Raw genomic sequence first — 12329 nt, 5'->3', positions numbered from 1 at the left:
TCCTACCCTCTGATGAGAAGGAAAGTATTTCTTCGAAACTCCGCGGATTAAGGACTATCCACTTATCTAGTGTTTCCTTTTCAGATTAAATATGTTTTTTAACTCATTTCAAGGTGTTTTTTAACATGTTTTATTAACTGTTTGCTCGTATATATATATATATATATATATATATATATATATATATATATATATATATATATATATTCCAGGTAGAAAAATATTAAAAAATTAAGAATAATTGAATTTCAACAAGGGTCGTTGATAGTGCTCAATCAAAGAGAGCAAATTATATATTTTTTTATTATTCTTTATGTAGATGCAGTCATATCTTGCTACGATGTGCGGACCGTTTCAATGATATTTGATTTCATCAAACAATAAAAATCAAAGTAAAAAATTAAAAAGGTTCCAGACCTTTTCAAATTTTGAGGGGAGAAAATATGCCATGACTGGCATGAAGCAAAGGTAAAGTTCTTACCTTTTTTAAATTTTCGTATTTTAATTTTTCTTGCCGGATGAAATCAAATATGATTGAAACGGTCTGCACAGCGTAGCAAGATATAACTGTGTTTACATAAATAATAATAATAATAATAATAATAATAATATATATATATATATATATATATATATATATATATATATATATATATATATATATATAAATGCAACTTTGTTCCTGTGTGTGAGTTCTTTCCTTAAAGACTCCGAAACGGCTGAACAGATTTTCTTTAAAATTTACAGAACTTTAGTGTATAAGTCTGGGAGTGATCTTAGTTAAATTTTGTGTCAGAATACTCCCCATGATTACCGATAATCGATAATCGAAACCGTTATTTTAATTTGTCTTTCATCGGTAAAGACATTTTTCCATGTCGTTGCTTAGCACCAATAATAGAACAACGGGCTGTGAAAATTCTACAGTGGGTAAGTTGCTAGCGCGCGCGCGCGTGTGTGTGTGTGTGTGTGTGTGTGTGTGTGTGTGTGTGTGTGTGTGTGTGTGTGTGTGTGTGTGTGTGTGTGTGTGTGTGTGTGTGTGTGTGTGTGTGTGTTTTTATGACGTGGTGGTCAGTAGGTTTAAATTCTGAACGTAAATTTCTTCTTTTTTTTTTTTCATCAACTGCAAAGAATTTTACAGGACTTGAAATTTTTAGTGTTTTTTGTTTGTTTGTTTGTTTTTATTTTTTGTCTTTTGCATGACGTGGTCTGTGCGTTTAAACCCCGTACATAAATTTCTTAATGTTTTTTTTTTTTCGTTAACTGTAAAAAAGTGTATATAAAATAAAAATATTTAAAAAAAACAGTATGTTCTCTAGAGTGCAATGTAGAATAAAATATATTTCGGACTAAGTTACTGCATGGACGTATGTGGAGGAAGCTTCCTCCTGGGCGATTTCATGGGTTTCGATGACAATAAAAAATATAGAGTGTGAAATATTCGATTCTCCAGAAACCGCTTGTAAGAATCATGACCACGCGATCCCACGTAAATGTAAAAAAACTATACGAAGGTGAAACATGTTGTCCATTAAAAGTACGGTTAGAAGAACATCGAAAAAAAAAGCCATAGTACGTGGAGAGATTGGAAAGTCGAATGTGGCTGATCATATGTGGAGGAGAAATAGAAACCATCTACCATTATGAGACGAATTAAAAATTATAGACAGAGAGGAATGGTGGAGAATGGTAAGACGACCCAAATAAGCAGCAGATACACTGGGCAACAATCAATTACTAAGTAGACCTAGTATAGAATTTAATACGATATGGGGACCATTAATTATAAATAATAGATAACAAGTAAAAAATAGCAATTACATATATATATATATATATATATATATATATATATATATATATATATATATATATATATATATATATATATATATACATTTGGTAAAACTGGTAATTAGTAAAAACCTGAAGAGAGTGCTCAATACTATTGCAGAGCAAATATGTGTGTTATTTTTATTTTTTATTTTTTTTTTATTACCGTTTTATCTGTTTGGTTACATATGTTTCGGATGTTGGACCGTGTTTACGATCTAACAGCCTCGTCAGACCTTACAGAAATGGTTGGTTAGTATTCCAAAATTCATGATGTTGACCATCTCATAATTTATTCCTTTAATTCAGTTGACATTTACAATTCTTGACAGTATCTGTTTCGTAACGCAAAATCAATCACTTAATTATTATATCAATCAGTGAATCTATTTTGCCCTTAACTCATCAGCAGAAATAGCAACAATCAATCCGTCAAAAGGAAATAAAGTGTGATTTGACATGATTAAAATCTGAAAATTTGAAGAGAAGCTGCAAATACCTTTAATATGTTTCCATTACGCTGTTTTGAATATATATATATATATATATATATATATATATATATATATATATATATATATAGTGTGTTATAATGGAATAATTCCAGGAGGAAATCCGGGTATGAGAGCTCAATGTGGTAAACAGAGCAATAAGATAAAAAATATAACACGGAAATTACATAATTGTCGATGCAATAATTTATTTCAACCTTATGGTATTTTCAAGCATCTAAACTAGACAATTACATTTTTGATACTGTCGGGGCCCGATTCTTTTTCTTTATTTATTTCAGTATCAAAAATGTAATTGTCTAGTTTAGATGCTTGAAAATACCATAAGGTTGAAATAAATTATTGCATCGACAATTATGTAATTTCCGTGTTATATATATATATATATATATATATATATATATATATATATATATAACTACTTCATTTATTCACATAAATTTAATATACGAAAGTATAGATTTATGCGTAAACTTTAAGTATTTACTTCAAAAGTGCTCAATACGTAGGTAGAGCTAGTTAGTAATTTATAAAATATATATGGCGATTAAGCTACACTGAATATTCTGCGTTTCATCCAACTATAGGATTCGTCAGGCTTATGCGCGAATTTTGTCGTTTTCTAGCCTGTACTTTAAAGAACCTCAAAATCTATTAAACTGTAGGCGGGAAATAGCAAACAACTGTGTTCACAAAATAAAACTTACTCTAGGATAGCGATACAAAATTGCTTTAGAACTAACAATAACAATAGAAAACAAACAAATAAATAAATTAAATAAACATGAATATACATAAACGATCACACACATATATGTATATATATATATATATATATATATATGTGTGTATATATGTATATATGTGCATCATTGTGTACACATAGGTATATTTATATGTAAAAAAAAAAAGAAAAAAAAAGGAGAACGGCCACCTAAAACCACTAACCTAGTTCTAAAACAGATCCTTTGTTTGATAAAATGCATGCGCATTGGCTGATAGGAAGGGGCGCGGTGGATACTAGAAAGCTGATTGGCCAACTAGAAATCCTCAACATATATAAAAACAAGAAGCAACGACAGAATTCGCGCATAAGCCTGACGAATCCTATAGTTGGATGAAACGCAGAATATTCAGTGTAGCTTAATCGCCATATATACTTTATAAATTACTATATATATATATATATATATATATATATATATATATATATATATATATGTATATATATATATGTATATATATATATATATATTTATATATATATATATTTCAATGTATACCGTTTTCGTTTAACGGGTTGAGATTGTTATGACAAAAACTTAATCACCATTAATTTCGATTGAAGCTCAATATATCTATTTTGTAGGTGCAGAGCATGTATAGTACACAACTCGTTGAAATTCAAAGACTTACATTGGTTCTTCTTTGTAACTTTTGTTTATTTCATATTTCATCTTGGGTTTCTTCATTACAGGAAAAAAAATGTAAATTAAAACAAAAAAGAAAAATACGAAATTAAGGTTTAAAATAGAAATTTTGGTTATCATGGCACCCAAGATGGCCGACTTGTAACAACGTGGGGGGATGGAATTTCTTTTTCCCAAACACCAAGTTTATCATGTACAAAATAAAGTTTTTGTTGGTAACATCGAATGGAAACAACATCTGAGGAGTTGGTGAGAACAGGAAATTTTTATGAAAGCATAAAATCATAAAATTGCCATCCCATTAACGAAACGGCTGTAACGAAGACATCCAAGATGAAATAAACAAAAGTTACAAAAAAGAAAAAAATGTAAGTCTTTGAATTTCAACAAAGTTTTATACTTTATATATATATATATATATATATATATATATATACGAGAGAGAGAGAGAGAGAGAGAGAGAGAGAGAGAGAGAGAGAGAGAAATAAAAAGGAACAAACCGTATGTGTTCATCAACGTTTCGTCTTTATTTCGAGACTTCCTCTGGATGAATCAAATATAAACGAATAATAAAGACGAAACGTTGATGAACATATAATAGGGTTTGTTCCTTTTTATTTCTCTATTTTGTCGGAATACTATTTCCATTATTTTCATCATATATATATATATATATATATATATATATATATATATATATTATAAAAAAGTGAACCATATCGTAAATTCAATCAACTAAAAAATGGAAACCGGGGTGAAGAAAAGAAAAAAAAAATTATATATATAATGGGGCAAGTTATATGTACAATTAAATAAAATAAATAAGTCGATTAAAAAAGATCGTTAAAATATACCCAAAGCGCTTTTCGTTCAGACAAACATATTTTAACGATCTTTTTTAATCGACTTATTTATTTTATTTAATTGTACATATAACTTGCCCCATTATATATATAATTTTTTTTTTCTTTTCTTCACCCCGGTTTCCATTTTTTAGTTGATTGAATTTACGATATGGTTCACTTTTTTATAATTATTCTAAAATTTTGCCAATCGAATAAAGATATATATATATATATATATATATATATATATATATATATATATATATATATATATAGTAATAATAATAATAATAATAATAATAATAATAATAATAATAATAATAATAATAATAATAATAGTTAGTAATAAATAGTAAATAAATAGTAATATTGAAAATAGTAATATTCACAACTGGGAACAACCAGAATTTTCCCATGGTCAAATATTACGTTTCCAGACATACATCTACATAGTCTTGTTTTGGAATAATTTTCAGCAAAATCTAATAGTCGGAAAATGCTTTAGGTCTCGAAAAATGCTAATTTTGGCCATTTTGACCTCTTTTGACCCCCTGGGGACGCAACCAAAATTTTCATCAAAAATCTGAGAATGTTACATTTCCTCCCTTGCTTAGTTCTGACTTCGTGCAAAATTTCAGAAAAATGTAATGAGTAGTTATTGAGATTTTTTTTAACGAACGAACGAATGGACAAACACACATGGATGATACCTGCAGGTTGAAGTTCTCTTCTCATTTTGGGCAACCGAAAAATGCAATTACGAATTTGGTTGGTTGGTTGGTTGGTTGTTTTTGTTTTACGGCATATCAACCCTTTTCGGGTTATTTAATGCCGAATCCAAAGATTCGGAAGAAATTTTTTTTAATAGAATATATTTGTTGTTTTCACGTCGGTTTCTATTTACCCATAGTTGGGACCATAACAGGTACTACCACTCCGGGTCAGAGTGGACCTGGGAGCAATGGTAATTAAAAGGTGGCTCCACACTCCTCAAAGCCCACAAGCTAGGGCCTCACCATTGGATATAGCTTAAGGTCATATCCAGGACCTACGAATTTGAAGTGACGGAACAAGAAATAGAAAGTGTTCCGTCCAAATACCCGAGTTCGACATAGACATTCCTGAGTTCGACAAGATACACCTGAAGAAGGTCGAAGGTTATAGCGACTGAAACGTTGTGAAAAATGACACTCAAGATGAGATTCGTAGTCCGATGAATCCAAATAACCAATCCTCATTTAAAAAAAACTCATAAACGTCATCTCATTATCTTGCCTTTGGTAACATTTATTTGGGTGCTTGTTAAGATAGAGTTGATAGATCGATTCAAAGAAAAAAATTCATTTTAAACAAAAATAAGATTACGTACATAATGTAATAAGTTTCATGTTGAAAACAATAAATCCAATAATTACGAAAAATCGTCAAGTAGAACAACTGCTATTGTGTTTTTAGTAAAAAAAAAAAAAATGTTTATCGCTATATGGGCTAGAAATGTCAGTTATTTTACGTTCCACGTTATGTCCTCTGTGTGTGGGCTCTTTACTGTCTATTTTATAATATCTAAGAAAAATGCAATTTTACCCAATTTTCCATGGAAATTACTTTTACCTATAAATAACTTTCTACTCAATGAATTTTCGTCATTTTTGGATATATTACTATTTTCGACATGACAATTAAGTACGTAACAGTGTTTTTGCTTAAAACGACACACACACACACACACACACACACACACACACACACACACATATATATATATATATATATATATATATATATATATATATATATAAATCGATCTGCCGACTTTATCTTAACAAGCACCTTTTATTTGTTATATATTTTGTCTTTCACTTTTTCTTTATAATGGCAAATGATGGACTTACTTATTTTTTTTCTTTTTTCTTTTTCTTTTTTTTTTTTTTTTTTTTTTTTTGCATGGTGCAGAACTCAAATTTACATATGTTTAGGCCTAAAACTGCACCGTTTGTTCATTTTCACCAGGATTTGACGCCCCCTGGGGACTTTAGGAGCTAAATGGGGGTAGGGGGGGCAAATGCTGAACTTAGTCATTTTTTTTATGCCCCGTTCACTGTGCACTTACGAGGGACCATGAATGCTTCACTTGTAAAATTTGTAACTAAAACACTGCACCTCACAGTTTTCTGCAAAAACCTCCCGGCTGACATACAGTGAAATACGCATCGGCTCCGATGGTGTACGCAGAACATTTTAGGGAGCGTTCATTAATCTGAAAAGAAAGGAAAGAATTTTGGCGCGTGTGGCCTTGTTGTTTCATTATTATTATTATTATTATTATTATTATTATTATTATTATTATTATTATTATTATTATTATTATTGGCTTGAACTTTGCGCTTTTCGGATTATTTTGTTATTATATGTTTATTGGAGGGGGTGGGCTGGATATTTTGTGGAGGCGAGCCGGAGATTATAGATATTTTTATTTTTTTATTTTTAAATAAAAATAATTTTTCAATAAAAAAATTATTAACACAGAAACAGTCGTGTCGTGTTCTCGTCGAGTATATTTTTTATATTCAAGAAAATAAAAGATACTCCTGCATTTATTGATCCGTGCTGAAACAATGACGTTATTATTTAGAAAGCCATTTTTTAACATGGGGATGGGAGGGCGTTGTGTACCTATTCTGTACTTTCACCTAACAATTTTTTGTAAAAACAGATACTGGCCAATTTTCCTGATAATAATTGCCTATAACTATAATCTCCGGCCCCCCGCAAAAAAAAAAAAATATTCAGCATCCCCCCCCAAAAAAAAATATAACAAATTAATCCGAAAAGCGCAAAGTTCAAGCAAAAAAAAAAATAAAATAAAAAATAAAATAATAATAATAATAAAAATAATAATAATAAACAACAACAACAACAACAACAACAAGAAGAAGAAGAAGAAGAAGAAGAAGAAGAAGAAGAAGAAGAAGAAGAAGAAGGCCACAGGCGCCAAAATTCTTTCCTTTCCTTTCCGGACTAATGAACGCGCCCTCGTGCTGCGTACAACATCGAATTTCGCTCACTCGTGTACATCCGCCAATCTTCCAAATAACATTACATAACTAAAGTCAGTGATTGTGTAATTTGGTGTTCTTTTAAACTGAACGCATTTTAGGTGAAAACATTATTACATACATACGTTTCAAGTCGAAATTAGTATAAATCCCAAAATTACGGAAAACGATCCCGTTGGAGATATGCTAGATGTATTTTTTAAGAAAAAAAAAATCACCCACTATCACGTTCTGTTTAAAAATGGCGAACCATTTAAGTCCAAAAGAGAGTCGTAAACCTGATAGGCCCTGCCTGAACTGGCATCTTAGCTTCACCCTCTGTCCCATCGACGAAATGTTGAATCCCTCTGCCTGTTCTACAAGTATTTTAATGGTGAATGCTCTGACGAACTGCAGACACTTGTGCCCCCACGACGTAGACACCCTCGACAAACCCGACAGGCTGCTAAATCCCACCCCCACACTGTAGAGATCCCTAGATGTAAAAGATCTTTCTACTCCAATAGTTTCTTCCCCAGAACTGCTAGACTTTGGAATTCCATTCCAGGCCCCTGCTTCCCCAACAGTACTGACGTGTAGAAGTTCAAGTGTAACGCGAACCGACATCTTGCTGTCCAAATCCCTACATAGTACCCCGGTAGTTGTTGCCCCTGATAGTAGCCCCCTACACCAAAGTGGCAACTTGCCTTGTTTGGGGTGAAAATCTAATAAAAAAATAAAATTTTTTTAAAAAAGTCAATTTTAGTCAAGGGAGATAAGTCAGTTTATCATACTGAATTAGTCCCACAACTTTTCCAGATTAAAACATTTGATAAAATTGGATAATTCGATGAAGTTTATTTTTACTTGTAATTATTTTATTACTGGATCGTTTTTCGTAGTTTGGGAGTTTTTACTATTTTCGACATGATACGTGAGTACTTACTAATGTTTTCACTAGAAATGCATTGGTTCATGGTTCACCAATCTACACAAGTGCCCTAAATTCATTCAGAACTACTAATGGTATATGACACTTTCCTTCCGTGACTTGTACGTGATGCAATTCCAGAATCCAACCTATTTAACTTGTCTCCTTTTATTCATTAAATGTGGCGGATCATCAATATACGACATAATCAGGTTTGACACACTGGTTCCCGTCAGATTACCGAAGTTAAGCAACGATGAGCCTATTCAGTACTAGATGGGTGACCATTTGGGATTTCCAGGTGCTCTCCGCTTATCTCGGCATTGTTTCCAGTCGTCCTGGACTTCTCCTTGCCACTGGACTCAAGAAGTATCGATTCGGGACAGGTGTGGTTGGGATTGCGCAACCCTTGCCACACAATTACAGGCGCAGCTGCGTTTACAGGACGTATCCTTTATCTTTCGAAACTGAACGGAGGCGTCGATGGCGGATCAACACACAACGTTCTCGCTTCTCGATAAGATTTTATAGTAAAAAAAAATATATAAATAAATAAAATAAAATAACTTCGGTGCTTGTTGTCGACAAATCGATTTTTTTAATATGTCGTTTTAAGCAAAACAATATTGCGTATTTAATTATTATGCTGAAAATAGGAATATATCAAAAAATTACGAAAATTCACTGAGTAAAAAGTGATTTACAGTTAAAAGTGATTTTTACATAAAATTGGGTAAAATTGCATTTTTCTTAGATGTTATAAAGTAGACGGTAAGAGTATAAACTCAAGGGACATAACTCGGAGCGAATATTTTAGATTACTTGTTTTGCGATATTTAGACTTTTTTTTACCTGTTCTACTTGATTTTCGTAATTTTTGGATATATTACTATTTTCGACATGACAATTAAGTACGTAATGTTGTTTTTGGTATTTTTTACGACCTGCCACAGGGCACAGCCACAGCGTAGTATAAACACCTCCAACCACCCCATGTTAAGAACGGCTTTCGGAATAAACATCTTCCTAACCTCCCCATATTAAGAACGGCTTTTGAGGTTGGGGGGTATTCCGAAAGCCGTTCTTAACATGGGGAAATTGGGGTGTTTAGATTACGGTAAGGCAAAGGCACGTCGTCAAAATTTACCTTGTTTTCGCTTAAAACAACACATTTAAAAATTTGTCGACTTTATCTAAACAAGCATCAAAACTTTTTGCAATTTACATGAGTTTTGGAATATGACATTTTCGTTTCGTTTCATAAAGATTTTTTTTTTTTTTTTTTGTATTTTTGTTTCTTAATTAGGTTGAACACTAAACTTGCGCCTAACTTGTTTTAGGTTAATTTCCCACTGCTATGCTTCTTTTTAAAATAATTAGACTTACCTTAATTTAAGATTATCCATGAAACTGTCCAGAGTAAGTTGGTGCAACAGAATAAAATCCCCGATTCCATATTCGGGTCCTTCTTCGTGCAACCCGCGGTAACCAGCCATTCTCGGTTTTTTTGTCGAGAACCTGTCGACTCTCGACTTTTTCCGTAAAAAACTAGGAAAAAATAAAAGTTTCTCTTTTGAAAAAGAGGCTTTTTGTGTGGGTTGGGCCTTTTCTTTTTCTTTTTCTTTTTTTTTTCTTTTCTTTTTTTTTTAAGCAACAAATTTAGTTCTTCTCTATTTGTTTTGTCAACTGTTTTTCTTTTTTGTGTGTTTTTTTGTTTTTTGTTTTTTTTCGTAAAGGACCCCCAGTCCGATGTGAGACGCGGCTGGGGGGCGATGTATAGGGTTGGTCACAAGTTATTCAAGGGGAAAGAGTGCGCAAAGTGGTCGCCGTTGTTTCTTTAGTTACTGGAGAAAAGGGGAGTGAGAGATGAGGCGGAAAGGAGAGTGACTACGCAAAATTGTCCACAGAGAAAGAAAGGGGGGAGCTAATAATAAAATAGCAAGTTCTCTCTCTCTCTCTCTCTCTCTCTCTCTCTCTCTCTCTCTCTCTCTCTCTCTCTCACACACACACACACACACACACACACACACACACACACACACACGCACACTTCTATGCATGTATACACACATACACACAATCTATCTATCTATCTATCTTTCTATCTATATGTATGTATAAATAAATATAATCTACGTATCTGTCTCTCTCTCTTCCATATACACGTTCTTTCTCGCTCTCTCTCTCTCTCTCCATTATCTCTCTCTTTCTCTCTCGACGTATACGTATATATACGTCTCTCTATGGCTATTTATTTATCTGTCTGTCTGTCTGTCTGTCTGTCTGTCTGTCTCTCTCTCTCTCTCCATATATATATATATACGTATTTCTCCCTCTCTCTCCCCTTCTGTCTGTCTCTGTCTCTGTCTCTCTGTCTCTCTTTCTCTCTCTCTCTTCTATGCATATATACACATACTATCCCCCCTCTCTCTCTCTCTCTCTCTGGCCACACACACACACACACACACACACACACACACACACACACACACGTGTGTGTGTCTTCCATATACACATACATATACACTTTCTTTCTCTCGTTCTCTCTCTATTTATCTCTCTCTCCCTCTCTCTCTCTCTCTCTCCATATATATATATATATATATATATATATATATATATATATATATATATATATATATATATATAGTAATTTATAAAATATATATGGCGATTAAGCTACACTGGATATTCCGCGTTTCATCCACTCTAGGACTCTTCAGGCTTATGCGCATAAGCCTGAAGAATCCTAGAGTGGATGAAACGCGGAATATTCAGTGTAGCTTAATCGCCATATATATTTTATAAATTACTAACTAGCTCTACCTACGTATTGAGCACTTTTGAAGTAAATACGTAAAGTTTACGCATAAATTTATACTTTTGTATATTAATTTTATGTGAGTAAATGAAGTAGTTTTATATATATATGTCATATCACATTTTAATTTCTTTTGTTGGATTGATTGTTGCTATTTCTTCTGATAAGTTAAGGGCATAATAAATTCACTATTTGATATAATAATTAAGTGATTGATTGTGCGCTACGAAACAGATACTGTCAAGAACTGTACAAATCAAATGATGTAACGGAATAAAATACAAAATTGTCAGCATCATGTATTTTGGAATATAAAATTTTTGTCATTTATTCTATATATTGCTCTGTATTCACATTGAGCTTATTATATACGGGTTGATATATAACAAAAAATTATATATATTTCCTCACCGCAAGAACTGTGACACCAGGGTTAAAAAGTGGGATTTGAGAAGTCAGCGCCCGAGAGGAGGGGCACTCTAACCTAGAAAAAAGTGTCTCAGCAATCCCGTCGGCATTCCCCGAAAAGTGCGCCTCAGGCGTGTGTGTGTCTTCCATATACACATACATATACACTTTCTTTCTCTCGTTCTCTCTCTATTTATCCCCCCCCTCTCTCTCTCTCTCTCTCTCCATATATATATATATATATATATATATATATATATATATATATATATATATATATAGTAATTTATAAAATATATATGGTGATTAAGCTACACTGAATATTCCGCGTTTCATCCACTCTAGGATTCTTCAGGCTTATACGCATAAGCCTGAAGAATCCTAGAGTGGATGAAACGCGGAATATTCAGTGTAGCTTAATCACCATATATATTTTATAAATTACTATTCCGCGTTTCATCCACTCTAGGATTCTTCAGGCTTATACGCATAAGCCTGAAGAATCCTAGAGTGG

At 32.4% G+C, this 12329-nt stretch overlaps 1 protein-coding gene across 1 annotated transcript in view; it reads right to left on the bottom strand.

Annotated features, from left to right (window-relative positions):
- The window catches only part of LOC145263605 (unconventional myosin-Id-like), a 461413-nt gene extending 450922 nt beyond the window's left edge, over nt 1–10491 (bottom strand). The window contains exon 1 of the mRNA XM_080120445.1: nt 9973–10491. Coding sequence (XP_079976571.1) covers nt 9973–10082 — 110 coding nt within the window. The 5' untranslated portion in view covers nt 10083–10491. The remainder of the gene's footprint in view (nt 1–9972) is intronic.
- Nucleotides 10492–12329: the final 1838 nt, after the last annotated feature.

The sequence above is a fragment of the Euprymna scolopes genome, chromosome 39 (genome assembly GCF_053919585.1).
Source record: "Euprymna scolopes isolate OS-2025 chromosome 39, ASM5391958v1, whole genome shotgun sequence".
Classification (NCBI taxonomy): Eukaryota; Metazoa; Mollusca; class Cephalopoda; order Sepiida; family Sepiolidae; genus Euprymna; species Euprymna scolopes.
Note: the sequence above shows the minus strand (reverse complement) of the source record. Positions and strands in the feature narration are given on the sequence as shown.